Genomic DNA, 15443 nt, shown 5'->3' with positions numbered 1-15443 from the left:
CCCCGCAAGGCAGTTGGAATGTCAGTTACATATGGAACCTGCTGTATTCTGGTGGTGTGCAGGTCCCAGGTTCATGTTTTAAAAGCAGAATGACACTGTTTGCCCAAAGCCAGAGCACTCTCCCAGAGCCTCTTTCTAGATCCCGTTTTATTTATTTCCACAACGGGCCTTATTTCTAGTTTGTAATAATGGGTTTAAATTATGAGTGGGGAGATATCGGTGGGATATTAAGAAAAACTTTTTAACAATAAGGGCAGTTCAGTGGTGGAGTAGGTTGCCCAGGGATGTTGTGGTTTCCCCCTCCTGGGAAGGTGTTTAAGCAGAGATTGGATGCTTTAGGTCATCCTGCATGGTGTAGGATGGGGTTACACTGGATCCTGTAACCCCCTTCCAACTGTTTGATTCTGTGATTTTCCTGATGGTTTCTCTTTTCAGGCAAATGGTGTGGGGCACCCCCCTTCCCAAATGGGAAGCAGAGGAGGGAATGGTAATGGAGTGACCAGCAATGAGAAAGTGTGTATGTAATAGATCAGTATTTGATCCACTGATAACAGTACACTCTCTCACACACAAGTTTTAAGCTTGTCTTTTATATGCACATTTTTGCGCACCCAAAGGAAGTATTTCGCTGTGACTCCACAGAAAGGAGTAACCTTACCGGTTCCCAGATGTAAAGCTTCAGTCAGAGCTTTGCTCTTACTACTGGGCAGAAAGTCTGAACAATACATCTTGTCAGCTCAAAGATCCCACTAAAATCAACTGGTTACCTTCTTTTATTTCCTGAACTTTATTGTGGCTTGACCAACATGTACTTGCCCCTCCAATCTTTACTACAATGACTTGCACCATACTGGACTTCCACATCAAAGGACATTCATCTGGTACTAGGTACCTTCCACTGAAGCAAACTATAGGATCCAAGCAATTATCTCTACCATTATACCCATAGGCATCTTAGGAAGAAAGAAAATGACTCCCAATACCACATGGGAAAACCAGGGCAGGAACTTGGACCTCCTTGACTGCACAGGATCACAATAATTTTTCCCTGCTTTTTCATCTATAGTTGCCAGCCTCAAGGTAGGGCCTGGAGCCCTGCTGGAGTCACAACTCATCTCCAGGCTGCACAGATCAGTTCCCCTGGAGAAAATGTCCGTTTTGGAGAGAGGACTCTCTGGCATTACACCCCACTGAAGTCCTTCCCCTCCCCAGATCCCGCCCCCAACCCTTTCTTCTCTCTAACCTGCATAACTAAAAGATAATTGTGCGTTCACAAGCAAGAAATTAAAATCGAAAATGTTGCCCCCTCATGTCTCTCACAAAACGTCCCTGTAATGAAGGTTGTGGCATAAGTTCTATGTATTATTGGGTGAACTGAAACTAGAAGTGACTTGCTCAAGGCCAGGCTATGCCTCTGTCAGGAAATCATTCACAAACTTGACAAGTCCTTGGCTTATAGTAGATCTCCATTTATAGATGAGGAAGTGAGGCTCAAAGAAAGTGCTTTGTCCATGGGAAGGAAGCATTCTGTGCACACGCAGGGGAGGTCCACATTGCAATGTGTAGTGGGTAGAGGATGGAGATTGTAGAAAGGACGCGCATAAGAAATAGTGGAAAGCTGGGGAGAATAGGGTCAGGAATAGAGATAAAATGGGGGTTAGGGATGAAAAGACCAGGGGAAGGGGTGTTTGACGGTCATGCCAAAAAGAGATGTTCTTATCTCCAATCAAGTATAAAAAGCTACCACCCTCTTTGAAGGAATATGGAGGATGATTTCCATTCTGGCGTGCTGCCAGAGGTTGTAAGCGGCTTTCACCTCCCACAGTCAGGCTGTAGATCTAATTCTTTATTACCTGCCACAGTGGAAGGTGACCTTGCTCCCCACCAGTGGCAGAGGACACTGCTAGGCTGGCTGTACATATTGTATATCCAGTTCGTGGAGGTCTGCATGTGGGTGAGTGGGTTGTCTGACATGAAGGCTGCTGTCTTCTGTACTGCTGAGGCTACTGTAATTGCACATGCAATGAAGGCCTCCTCCATGCTGTCTAGTTCCTCTGTAGGTGCCCCGTAGGTGCCCTGTTCATGCACATCATAACCTATTTGTTTAATGGAAAGCCCATCTAGTGTAAAACTTAACAAGATGTGCATGTATGAACTTATCCTGCAGCTGACCATGTTCAGAAGTCACATGTTCTGTATATGTGCTGAAAATCTTGTTTAAAAATTCCATCTTCCTTCTTAAAGAGAAACTAGCAGTGCTTGCAGATGCCCTTCAAAGTGCCAGTGGAGCAAAGGAACTATTTTTGAGGTGAGGTGTTGGAGGGGTCATCTATAAAGGATATTATCTGTTGTTGCAACTTGGTTCTAAATTAAAGCTGCTGCATAACCTCCTGGGGAAAATTAATACTTTTGGAGGACAAGGGTGGGTTTGGGACACCTGTTTCTCTCCATGTTGCTAGACAAAGTGCAGACTGGTCCCTTGCTAGGACAGGCCTCTTGTTGCATCAGAAGGTACTGAGATCCATTTGCCAGGATGACACATAGCAAAGTTTATTGGGGTCTTCAGTCCCCAGACACTGGTGATGACAGACATATACAGATGCAGAGGTGAGAGGCAGCCCTTGGGGCTTGCATTGCCCACACATACAGATTTACAAAGTCACCCAAGACAGAGGTTACTCCGGAGCAAAAGGAGCAAGCGTATCCACAATGCAGGCACAATAGTACAGCCACACATGATGGTTGATTCTCTTTTGAATGAGCATTGTTGCTTCTGCATATACATAGTCCACCAGCATTTTTCACTCCCAGTGTTCCTAGCAACATTTCCAATACACCCCTCCCCTAAGACCAGTGGGCTAGCTACTGATCAAGGACCCCTTCAAGAGGTATGGGACCACCCACCACTCCATGTGCCCAGCAGGCAAAGAAGCCTTTCGCCAAGAGGTGATGCTTCCATACGTGACAAAGGGCATCTGGAAGGCTTGCACCCAAGGAGGCACGATCCACATTCGATTACTTTCCCCCCACATTTTTAAAATTTAAACAATGCAACCAGTAAAACTGCATTTTAAAGGGGGAGAACAGAATGGGGTGGGGGATGCTGCAGCAGGTATTTTTAATCCTCATGGTCCCTATTGAAAATCATCTTCCTCAAGCTGCTTTTGTGGCAGGTGTAAGCTTACAGGTGTAACAACAGTTGGGGGATAGTGATTTTCAGGAGGAAAGCTGCACAGGGCAAAAGGGTTAAAGAGATCCTTTCCCTGCATGCAGTTGGGATACTGCTTTTGTGGCAGGTGTAAGCTTACAGGTATAACAACAGTTGGGGGATAGTGATTTTCAGGAGGAAAGCTGCACAGGGCAAATGGGTTAAAGAGATCCTTTCCCTGCATGCAGTTGGGATACTGCTTTTGTGGCAGATGTAAGCTTACAGGTGTAACAACAGTTGGGGGATAGTGATTTTCAGGAGGAAAGCTGCACAGGGCAAAAGGGTTAAAGAGATCCTTTCCCTGCATGCAGTTGGGATACTGCTTTTGTGGCAGGTGTAAGCTTACAGGTGTAACAACAGTTGGGGGATAGTGATTTTCAGGAGGAAAGCTGCACAGGACAAAAGGGTTAAAGAGATCCTGTTCCTGCATGCAGTTGGGATACTTAGCCATGTTGGACAAATGTGTATAAATGTGCACGTTTTACAACAACATTTGTTTGGAAGCTTGCTTTGCAAAATTTGGTGTTCAGATGCAGTTAGGATCTGGAGGAGAGAAACGGGAATGGCTGATAGCTCTGAACGTGTCATACCTCACAACCAATAGGGGGGAAATTGCACAGACCCTCTAACAATTGAGTAAGAACTGTCAGCGCATTCTCAGCCTTTTTGAGGGATAGAAAATTTCCTTTTGAAAAATGAGATCTGAGATTTTCAGGAGGCTGATCAGTGCTGATCATGGCACAGTAGCTAATGAAGACTTTCAGAGCACTTAAGAGATGGTACAGAATTCCTTCCTGTACAGACCTTGATTGGCACTCTCACACGCAGGCTGGCACAAGGCACCCATGTGACCCATTCTGCTCACATACACTGAGGCTCACACCCATGGAGGACTGCATGCAGACAGACTGGGCAGAAAGTCTCACACGGGGTCTTGCTGATGGGAAAGAACTTGCAGAGTCCTGCCAGCTCCAGGCAGCTTGGCAGAGGGCACAGTGTCCAATCACATGCCCCACTGAGTGTATCCAAGTCCATGTCCTGGGCTGTCAGCTGCCCTCTCTTCTCCACAGTATGTTTGCCTCCAGGGCAAGGAGTGGGGCAGGTCCCCTATGTCCAGAGCTAAGCTGCTTTAGAAGTTGCTCTCAGCTGTGTTGGGGAACTCGTAGCAATGGGGCTGCTCACCTGCAGCCAGGTTCTCACTGGCACTGCATCCTGTCCTCTCGAGGTACTGGGTGCTGGTGTTCACGGTTCCTTTACTGCGGCCTAGCCCATTGAGGTAGCTGCCCACCAGCTTGTGCTTCTCACAGGTGCTGCCACCTCCGTTGCGAGCATTGGGTGTGTGGCTGTACGTGTGCTTGTACTCCTCTTCTATGTCCCGGCCAAGCTTCCAGCGGGTCCATTTCTTCATGAGCTCTGACTGTACCTACAGAAAGGGCACACAAAGAGGGAAGCAAAGATGGGGGGCATTTAACTCATAGTTCAGCTGCAACAACCCCACACGTACGAAGCCTTCCAGCCCTGACGCTCCTGAGGGCCAAACTGCCTATTACACGCTGATTTTGTATACTGTTTTGTTGTAAGCTGCCCTGAGCCCTTCCTGTAGGGAAGGGTGGCCTAGCAAATCTAGTTTAAATAAATAAACAATCCCTGTCTTGGATCCAATGTCGTGTTTCTGTGAATAGAACCATTTCCATCTACGGAGCACAACTTCCCCGCCTCCCCCCAGACTGCAGCCCAAAGTGCTCCCTGAAATTGTGTGCTTGTGGAATTCCTCATTTCAGAGGTCATTTTGAGCTGCAACTGGGAGGCGGGGGAGAGAGGCAAGACAGTTGTCTTTTGTGGATGGAAAGTGCTGGGTCTGCAGAAATGCCACGTTGGATCCAAGGGGCTGCTTCTTGAAGTAAAGAGCAGCTTTGAGAGGGTGACTTTCAGTGGAGATGTAGCAGAGGTTAGGGGGACACTTAACCTTTCCTACACCTTCCACTTTTTTCTGCAACTCCCCCTACGAGACACATTTTCATCCACGAGATCATGGGACCAGAACTAACTGGAACCCCGTAGAAAGAAATGCAGCAGAAGAGAGGAGCTGCAGAGAGAAATGCAGAGAAAAGATTAAGCGTCTCTCCCTTGCTTCATGGCTGGCTGACACACACACACAACCTCCCAGTTGCTTTTCAGTAGAAGAAGCAGCTTTCACACGTGTAGTTCGGCTGTAAATAGTTTAAAGAATGAATGTGTTCATTGCTAATGACTCTGGCAATGTTTGTAAAAAGCAACTTCCGTTCTACCAGTTCTGGTTATATGGGCAATAGCTATCATCCTATAGCTTTAGCTATATCCATAATTAAACAGCTCCTTACTAAATGAAGTAAGCTGTGCCATTTAGTTCTGTCAGTGTTTGCAAAGAACTGGGTTGCAGTCTGCAGTCTGTCTTCTCTGAGAGCCAGTTTGGTGTAGTGGTTAAGTGTGCGGACTCTAATCTGGGAGAACCCGGTTTGATTCCCCACTCCTCCACTTGCACCTGCTGATGTGACCTTGGGTCAGCCACAAGCTCTGGCACAGGTGTCCTTGAAAAAGAGCAGTTTCTGTCAAGAGCTCTCCCAGCCCCACCCACCTCACAGGGTGTCTGTTGTGGGGAGGGGAAGGGAAAGGAGTTTGTAAGCCGCTCTGAGACTCCAAGTGAAGGGCGGGGTATAAATCCAATCTCTTCTTCTTCTTCTTGGCTTTCTCCTCCCCCCAGCAGCAGCCATTTCTGACCCCATGAAAGTTTATTCCCAGGGTTGCAGGACCCGCACCAAGTAATAGGCACGTGGGTCAGGAAGCTGCAATGGGGAGGGGAAGACAGGTCCTTCCTGCCTCTCGTATTTGTGGGGAGCCACTTATGAAACAGGCCAACAGGTACCATTTCCCCCCTTCTTCCCTCCTCTCCCACTGAAGCCTTCTAGCTTTCCTGACTACTGCTACACATGGGTCCCACAACTCTGGGAATAAACTTTCTCAGCTGCTTTGGGAAAGCCAGGAATACTGGGGATTCTTCTGTGGATCTTGCATGGTCCCTGCACTGGATCCAGCCAACTGTGTGTGTTGTGTGTTCAGTTCCAGCTATGCCTGCAGTGCCTATCAAATGTATAAAGGTGGACTACCTTGCCCCACAAGTGAGCCACTTCCTTGGCAGCTAGTGCCCTATGTCTCTTTTGCCCCTGCTTCATACACACTGGACTCACCTCTTTGTTCACAAAGCAGTAGAGAATGGCCACCAGCATTCCCTAGGGAGAGAAAAGAGTTCATCAGAACCAGCTGGTTATATTTGTAACACCCTCCTCCTCCTCCTCCTCTTCTGTCCTTTTGGAGTCTGGAAGAACCTGATGCCCAAACTGCAAGTTACATTTTCTTCCACGATCATTTAAAAAACAACTCCCCACTCAATTTCCCTTTTTGTGAGGAGGAGGAGAATAGCCAAGGGCCCTTTCCTCCATTTTTTTTCCACTTTAAAAAGTTATCCCCTTTGAGGAACAAATATTCATAATTTTACCATAGTGCATGTAAAAACTGGTCACTGGCAGCTTTTTTTAAGTGGAAAAAATGGCAGGGGAAGGTTAAAGAGCCCCCCCCTTCCCCTTCAAAAACCCAGCAGCCTTAGCATTTGCTTTTTTGGGGGGGGGGGAATACAAAATCACTAAAAATAATCACATGGGGTTTTTTTGTGTGTGTGTCTTACCTGGAAGGAGCTGAGGAAGAGGTCAAAGAAGAGCTTGACGTAGCGCAGTGTGCCCTGGGCGTGTTCATCGGTTACAAAGGCAAACACCACCTCGTGGATACCCAGCAATGGGATAAGTGTCAGTGTTGACTTGGCCAGCCTAAATGAGGCATCCGCTAATTAGATCACATCACAATGAAAAGACACCATCATCCAGCAGACAATCAGAGTCAATTCTGGGTTCCCTGCCTGATATACAGATGGGCGTATGGGAAGGAGGGAAACGAATCTATGGGACACCCTAGTTGCCACCACCACCCCTTGATGGCCAATTCAGAGACGGCCAGTAGTGGTATACAAGGTAGACTTGAATGTTCTCAGCTACATGGGATTGCAGTGCCCAGGGCCGGCCCGTTATTGTTAAATTTTAGACTGTCACCTATGGTGACAGCTCAATGAGGGCACCATTCTGGCTGGCTTTGTCCCCTCCTCGCCCCGCACAGGAAGCCTCCCTTGCCAGCTTCTTGCTCTGTCCCCGGCAAGAGACGGGACCCTCTTGAGAGAGTGAGGGGGGGGGGGGGGGGGGGGACAGGCACGGGGGAATAGCCCGGGATGACGGGAAAGTGCCGCTCGCCCTCTGCCACCCCCGCAGTCTTTTTGGAGCGCCTTTTGCAGCCTGGCACAGCCTCCCCCTTGAGCGATCCCACCCCCCCACATGCATTTGCAGCTTGCCCCCTCGGCCTGCCCATTGTGGCTCCAGCGCCTGCCCCGCCTCACACGGTGGGGAGGGGCAGAATGTATCCTCGCCTAGTGGGCGAAAAAACCTGGAGCCATCACTGGTAGTGTCACATGCTCAGTACCGGAATTTGTAGTCTGTGTAGCGCATCTGGTGAGCACGGAGCTTTGAGACCAAGATCTGAATGATTCGGATGAAAATGAAGAAATTGATCTGAAAGGTAAACATTGCAGATGAGTACTAGAAAAGGCAGCAGTGCAGGAGGCGAGCAGAGCATTGTGCATGTTAAGGTCTAGCTAGCCTGTATTTATCATTCTTCTCAACATTATTATTATCCACTCTTCTTAAACTCACAGTGGTTAACTGGGGGCTCTGCTTAATCTCTCATCAGAGCACTGATCACACCCACATGCGCTTAGCTTTACCTGTGTTATAGGATTAGGTACTCTCAGAGCATTTATTGCACCACTGGCATGTATGCACGTAAATAATGTATGTAAAGACATTTGAAAAATGTAATCTATATACTATGGGGTTGGATACAGAGGAAAATTTCAGCTGACAGAAGGAGGGGTGATTTTCACCCCCCCCCCCACTGCAGACCTCTGACACCCCTCTCGTGATATTCCAGGAACACTATTGGGGGGGGGGGGTACTTTGGGTTGCAGTGGAAGGATGGAGATGCAGAAATCATACTCTGCTGACTGAAATCTCTTCCATCAGTGGAAAATTTCACCAAACCCAACCCTATGTCATTGTTCTTAGTACTACCTGAGAGATAAGGTGAGTGGATAGCAATAGACTTAGACATTCTCATGGTTATTTTTAATGAGCTAACAAAATAACACAAATGGACCCAGTAATTGTAAAGTCAATAACACAAGAAAGAATTACTGTACAAGTTCATACTATTAAAGGCACATTAATGAGTCATGCTGATTTCTACTTGATTTTAATAGGTGAACTTCATCCGAAGACAGAAGCCCAATCACGATGCCAAGGATGTTAAAGATAGAACGTTTCGACTGAACGTCTTTTTCAACCATCAGTTTGTAGTACTATTCTTTACTTCATGTTTCCATGAGAGGTACAAGTTTTCTATACTGGCTGAGAGCAGCTCTCACAAATTTACAACATTGAAGATTTGCTATCCGAATACAATGTTGTATTGTTCAGTCGAAACGTTCTATCTTTAACATCCTTGGCATCGTGATTGGGCTTCTGTCTTCGGATGAAGTTCACCTATTAAAATCAAGTAGAAATCAGCATGACTCATTAATGTGCCTTTAATAGTATGAACTTGTACAGTAATTCTTTCTTGTGTTATTTATTTTTAATGAGCAACAGCAAGGGAGACTGGAAGCAAGAAAAAGGTGCCTCCTCTGGAATCTGTTGGCTGAAGACACTGCAGTCATGACCTTTGGGGTAAAGGTTGGCTCTGGAGATGGGGGAGTTCCAAACACAGCAGCAATTTTCAGCATTGCAACAGACATGTGTGGGAGCCAGGGTAGAGGCAAAACAAGGACTAGAAAGGACTCACCAGGATGGCAAGGAACACAGGGAAACGCAAGATCCACCAGAAACCCATATTGTAGTTGGTGCTCCAGCACCTAAGTTAAAGGAAGGAAGAAACAAAGGAGTGTGTAAGATCAGTCTCGCCAAGCCCTCCCTTACCCTTGTGTGTACAACAGTGTCCCCTTCAGACCACTCATATTAACAAAGGATTCCAGATAGGTTTACCATCAATTTGTATAGTGGTCACATACATTGACCTGGAATGCTGCTTGTAAGAACTTACTGAATATTTTCATAAAGAAATTTCACCACCATCCATGGCACAATGAAGAGAATTGGGGCGCCTAGGAAGAGAGGAGACAGGAGGACATAAGAACAGAGGGGAGGTATTTCTGTTCAAGATAGATCTGCCTGCAACTCACAACATGCAACAGGGAGATGCAGTTGCAATGTCCTCAGCCCCTGAGGTATCTTTGTAACCGGCTTGCTTTGGGCTACACGACCTCTAGGTACAAAGGCTAGCCTAAACTCCAAACTGCCAAGCATGTCTCACTAACTCCATCACTAATAAGATCTTTTACCTTCCTCTGCTCTGCTCCTCACAATTGGTGTGGCCAAACAGCAAAAGCAGTCTAGGGCACATCCAAAGCTGTGAATTTTCAGGCAAGACCTGGGTGACTGGGTGCATAAGTATTTTTTAGGAAACAGTGAGGTGGAGTCATATACACACATACTGAAAATAAAACTGGAAAGCATATCTACGGTCTCGTTCACACGAGGGGATTTGGGCCAGTAGCGGGGCGGTTCGGGGGCGGAGCAAATGGCCGCGATCACACCACAACATCTGGGAAGCGTGGTGCTTCCGTCCCCGAACTGGCCCATCCACTCGATGATCCGGAGCAAGTAGGAACCACCTACGGAGGTGGTTCATCTCCCTGCTGCGCCGCAAACCGGGAGTCTGATCGGACATGCGCAGTTCGGCTGGCTCGGTGTCCGATCTGTGTTTTCTCCCCGGCGTCTGATCGTGCCGGGAGAAAAGGCGGCGCGGCCAGGGGATCCGTGGGATCCCGCCGCGCCATTTCAACTTTGGCGCGGCTTTTAAAAGCCACGCTTTTTGCCGCTTTTCCCCCTGCCGTGTGGCAGGGGCCGACTGACTATTCTAAACTAGATTGGATATGCTAGGGTTCCCCATGGCCCACAGGTCCCATGATGCCCAGCAGCACTTCACCTGGTACCTGCCAAGCCTTTCAAAAAGTGGTTGGGGCCATTGTAAGACAGGGCTTGTTACTGGCTGTCCTCCCTCAATGGACAGGGTTTCTCACAGCCACTGGAGGATCAGGAGGATGGGTAAGCATCTGGATTTTCCTTAGTCATTCTTCCTTCAAGCTTTAGTTCTTTTTATTCTTTTTCTCCCTTATCGCCTGGATTTTCCTTTCATTTTATTCTCTTTAATTCATTTGCAAAGTGAGGAGGAGGGAAGTGTCATGTTTGGCTCTGTCTCCTGCATCAGCCAGTTGGGCTCTGACCCCACTTCCTGTGGCAGCCATTTTGGGTGGCACTAACCATCCCCTCTCAGAATCCCAAAGGTGCCCACAAGCTCAAAAAGTTGGGGGTCTCTGGAGATCTGATATCCAACCAGCACCAATTATAGAAGTGGAAAAGGAAACAATAAAAGCAATTTGCGTAGAGACAGGACCAAAAAAATAAGATAGTGCAAAGAATTTCTACTGGAGATGGAATAAAACGGGGGGGGGGGGAAGAGACCCAAACGACGTGCGTGGAAGTTTAAGACTGAAAATATGCTAGGGAATACAGAGAGATTGAAACATAAAATGGAGAGTGTAGAAGGAAATCTCTGCACATACAAGGAGAAAAAGCATGTGGACACACTGATACAAAGAGACAAGTTACAGATTCATAGGAAGAAAATTAAGTTATATAAAGGATGAGACGGTTCATTTGCTGATTGTTGTTTAACTGGAAAAATGACTTCATGATTTGAGTGTTAATGTGACACTGGTGATTGCTTACTATAAAAAAATTGTTTACTAGAAAAATGGATTTATGGCTCTTGTTATAATGTGATATGGTTGGATGTAATTTTTCTTATTTATTTATTTTTTATTATTTATGTTGAGCTTAATTGATTAATTAATCACTATGGGGTTATAAGTTACTACTTAGATGCAGTAAAAGTGGATAATAGAGAGATACGTAGTTTAAATAAATAGTAATGGAAAAGGAATAAGTGGGGTTAAATATTGCATGAGGTAAATCAGATAGGAAAAGGAAACCTCCTAGATGTATAAATAATTAAAAAGCAACATTTGGATTTAAATAGAAAATATAGAGATAAATAGCTTAAATATATAGTAAGGAAATAAGGGTAACTAGGGTTAAGTACTGCTCAAAGTAGAGTAGAAGCAAAGAATTTTTTTTAAGAGTATTACGGTTTTGAAGGCTGAGAGAATTTTGATTATAATGGAAAAAGCGAAAAGATGATGAAATCTGGTTAGTCAATGCTTGTGAAGTTGTATAGTTGTGTGAGAAAACCTTTCCTAGAGAGATTAATGTCCATCATGAAATGTTAAAAATTATTTAAAATAAATTTGAATATATTATGCAGTTAAATACTAATAGATGGCTGATATAGAAATACATGCATAAATAAGAACAGTTTCAATTATATTGTTAAGAATTAGCGTGAACAAAGTGCGTAATTAATTCTTGGAGGATAGCTTATTGTGGGAGTGTGTGTTTAGTTGTAAATTGTTCTTTTTAAAAAAATATTTTTATTAGGTTTTTATACATTAAGCAACACACACATAGAACAACAACCAACATACATCCCTGCACCTATTAGGCCCTTATTGTACACTTAGACAAGATCCACAGCACATTTTCCCACATGTCCATATCTTATACCACGCTTATTTTCTATACAACACAGATTAATATATAAATTGTAAATTGTTCTATCTTTATCACACAGAACTAGGTTGTGTTGCTACATAGTGAACGTGAATGTTGTGTATGATTTATTTATTTATGGTTATGTTTGTTTGTCTGTCTGTTTACTTGAAAATCAATAAATATATTATTTTTTAAAAGTTGGGGGTCTCTGGGATATTCTGTGTGAAGAAGGCATCATAATTCTGGGTGCAGACAGGAGGTTTCCAGAGACAAGAAGGCACTTTGACAGAACCTCCATAGGCCACACACAGTCTGGACATAAATTTTCTCTGTCCCACTGTTGCCTTTGAACAAACAAATGTTTATAGCACTTCAAAAACCTGTATGACTCGAGAGCTCAAAAGAAGTCAGTATCTGTACAGCAGGTGAAGACAGTTCTGTCAAACCACTACTGACTCCTTGAAAAACTATGTTCTGTACACAGCTTTAATTGCGATGCAATGCACAGGTCCTTGTGGAGATCCTAGTCCTTAGGGTCAAAGTAGACATTACAAGGGATGTGGGTCTCTTTCTTGTGTTTCCTCAGTACTTCCTAGTAACATCTAGTAACAGAAGATGCAAGCCAGGATGTCACTGCACCTGGACTCTTCCACCTCAACCCCCCCCCCCCAAATTAGTGGGCAATTAAGTAGAGAGGGGGTTGCAAACTCTGAGGATAATGATTTATGTATTTATTTAGGGATTTTTATTCCGTCCTCCCCAAAGGGGGGTCAGGGCGGATCACAACAAATTGTGTCAAAGACTCATTACAATAATCACGTTAAAATCATTAAAACAATAAATAATAAAATTGGTAGCAACAATATAAATCTGTTGGGGCTACAAGATGGAATCAATGGGCCCTTCCAGTGGTTTGGGAACTAGAGCAGGGAGGCCAACTAAAGTGGATGCCTGCTGCCTTACCCAAAGGCCTGGTGAAAGAGCTCCGTTTTGCAGGCCCTGTGGAACGGTAGAAGGTCCTGCAGGGCCCTGATCTCCAGTGGGAGCTGATTCCACCAGGCCAGAGCCAGGGCAGAAAAAGCCCTGGCCCTGGCCCTGGCCGAGGCTGTGGATGTCCTTTGGGCACAAGGCTCCTTGGGGCACATATGGGAAGAGGCAGTCCTTCAGATACATCAGTTCCAGGCTGCGTAAGGCTTTGAAGGTTAGTACCAACACCTTGAAACAGATACGGTACTCAGTTGGTAGCTAGTACAAGCAGCACAGTACCGGCTGAATGCATGCCCGCACAGGCGATGCTGTCAGCAGGCATGAGGCTACATTTTGGGCTACTTGGAGTTTCCGGATCAGTCACAGGGGCAAGCCCGCATAAAGCAAGTTACAGTAATCAAGCCTGGAAGTGACCATTGCACAGGTCACTGTAGCCAAGTCCTGGGGGGAGAGGTAGGGGGTCAATTGCCTGATCTGCCGGAGACAGAAAAAGGCAGACCTGGCAATTGTGGTGACCTGGGCCTCCCTAGAAAGTGAGACGTCCAGGATCACCCCCAGGTTCCTCACCTCCTGGGCTGGCGCAAGTGGCACACCATCCAGGTTGGGCAGCCTGATCCCCATCCCAACTCCCCCCCCCCCGACTCAGGTACAGGACCTCCATCTTCGTTGGATTGCGTTTCAACTGGCATCATGGCATGGCATGTGATTTCTTTTACTAAATGGTACTGGAGAGAGACAGAGATTTGGGTTCGCTGTTCTTTGCAGCAGCCATGTGCCCTTCATAATGTACGGCTAGGCCCTTGCCTCTCTAGCAGGTGGTTGGTATTCACAAATATGGGATCAAATTTGATATTCAAGCAAAGAGCATTTCTGGGATCTCTCTTTCTAGAGAAAATAAATGCACGGGCTGGCGGGGGGTGGGGACAGTCATGGGCTGTGACCTCATAAAAAGCAGGGAATTCCCGGCAATCCAAGCTGTTTCCTGCAGAGGTTTAATTTGATAGGAAAGGAATAAACCACAGACCAAACTAACTCAGGAAGGTACCAGATAATGAAGGTTTCATTCTTATCCCCCTATATGTCACACCCTCTCCATCAGTGCATACTGTCAAAGTTCAGTGTTGGATTCACAGGCTCTGTCCCCACAATGGACGGTGAACCCTGTCCTCTGGCACCCCAGTGCCCAGTCTTTTGTTGCTCCCTGTGCTTCAGTATGTAATGCAGTTTGTGCCATTCTGGATGAGCCCTCTCCCAGCTTTTGCTCTGGTGAAAGGGTTGCACCATTCACCCCATGTTCTGTTAAGTGCCTGGACATTCATATACTCACCCCAGCCAATGCAGAGGTAGAGAGTAAAGTAGCTCCGTTCAGAGAAGACAGCCAGCACCAGCAAGTTATGTAGGTAGATCCCCTCCACCAGCAGCCAGCAGTAGTTGGCCACAATTCCATATTGCATGAAAACAGTGGCTGCACGGCACCCCGCTGCTGCCTAGGGTAATGGAGAGGGGTCAGGAAAAGACCACTTTGGATCTTTCAGTAAGAACCTCCCAAATACTTGAGATATGAACATGCCAGGGTCCGAGGGGGGCACCTTTTCCCCATTCCCCTTGATTTTGTGGTTGGTGTTTTCTTTTTTAACAGCTACCTGTATAAAAGCTTCAATTTTAAGCAGCAATGCAGGAAAGGAGATGAGAAGGGGGAAAGGAGTGAGAACGTCTCCTGCAGCTTTGAAAGGGTGCAATCTGTGCAAAATTTCTCCAGTCTAAGCCCATTGAAATCAATGTGTTCAGACGGGAGTAACTCTGCATAGGATTGCAGTGTCAGTCGTCTCCTTGACAATCCACTATTTCTATGAATACAGTCTTGCTTATCCAAGCAACCTAGAGAGAGTGACTGGTGGTGATTCTTATATACACTAGTGACTGTTAGTCCCAAATGGGTTGAGGTTTATATGGCATGCTTTTTGTGCAGTGATGGCATGGCTCCATTTGGACTACAGCATAATCCTGAGGTCTGCATTCACTTCCAGTAAGGCCAGCCTGAGAGCATTGTCATTCCTTCGTATATGTTTTATTATTTATTTAATCTGTACCCTGCCCTCCCTGCGAGCAGGCTCAGGGTGGCTTACATTGGTTGGTACATACGTTATTCATAGGGACTAGAAAACAGCAGAAAGATTCAGCATATGTTGTAGTCATGGTAGATTTGGCAATCACATTATAGACTGATTACAGCAAAAGCTGATGTAAACCTTGTGTATGAAAACGTCCAATGCCTTTTTACGGGTTTGTGATACTTGAGTTGCTAATTAATGGCCCATCGAATCATTACGAAAAGTCTATTTATGGGCCTATGGCATGGGAGGGACAAGTGATGCTGCCTTCTGCAT

The 15443-nt window shown here is 45.9% G+C and overlaps 1 protein-coding gene across 2 annotated transcripts in view; it reads right to left on the bottom strand.

Annotated features, from left to right (window-relative positions):
• Positions 1-2534: 2534 nt before the first annotated feature.
• The window catches only part of GCGR (glucagon receptor), a 52523-nt gene continuing 39614 nt past the window's right edge, over positions 2535-15443 (bottom strand). For both annotated transcript variants that reach the window (XM_015426553.1, XM_015426552.1), the window contains 7 exons: positions 14384-14543; positions 9440-9500; positions 9182-9251; positions 7766-7854; positions 6927-7065; positions 6433-6474; positions 2535-4631 (listed from right to left, as the gene is read on the bottom strand). In XM_015426553.1, the coding sequence (XP_015282039.1) occupies positions 4338-4631; positions 6433-6474; positions 6927-7065; positions 7766-7854; positions 9182-9251; positions 9440-9500; positions 14384-14543 (855 nt within the window). In that variant the 3' untranslated portion in view covers positions 2535-4337. The remainder of the gene's footprint in view (positions 4632-6432; positions 6475-6926; positions 7066-7765; positions 7855-9181; positions 9252-9439; positions 9501-14383; positions 14544-15443) is intronic.

The sequence above is a fragment of the Gekko japonicus genome, unplaced genomic scaffold (genome assembly GCF_001447785.1).
Source record: "Gekko japonicus isolate JY-2015 unplaced genomic scaffold, Gekko_japonicus_V1.1 scaffold1430, whole genome shotgun sequence".
NCBI classification, from domain to species: Eukaryota; Metazoa; Chordata; class Lepidosauria; order Squamata; family Gekkonidae; genus Gekko; species Gekko japonicus.
The sequence above is the reverse complement of the archived record's forward strand: the minus strand, read 5'-3'. Positions and strand labels throughout refer to the sequence as shown.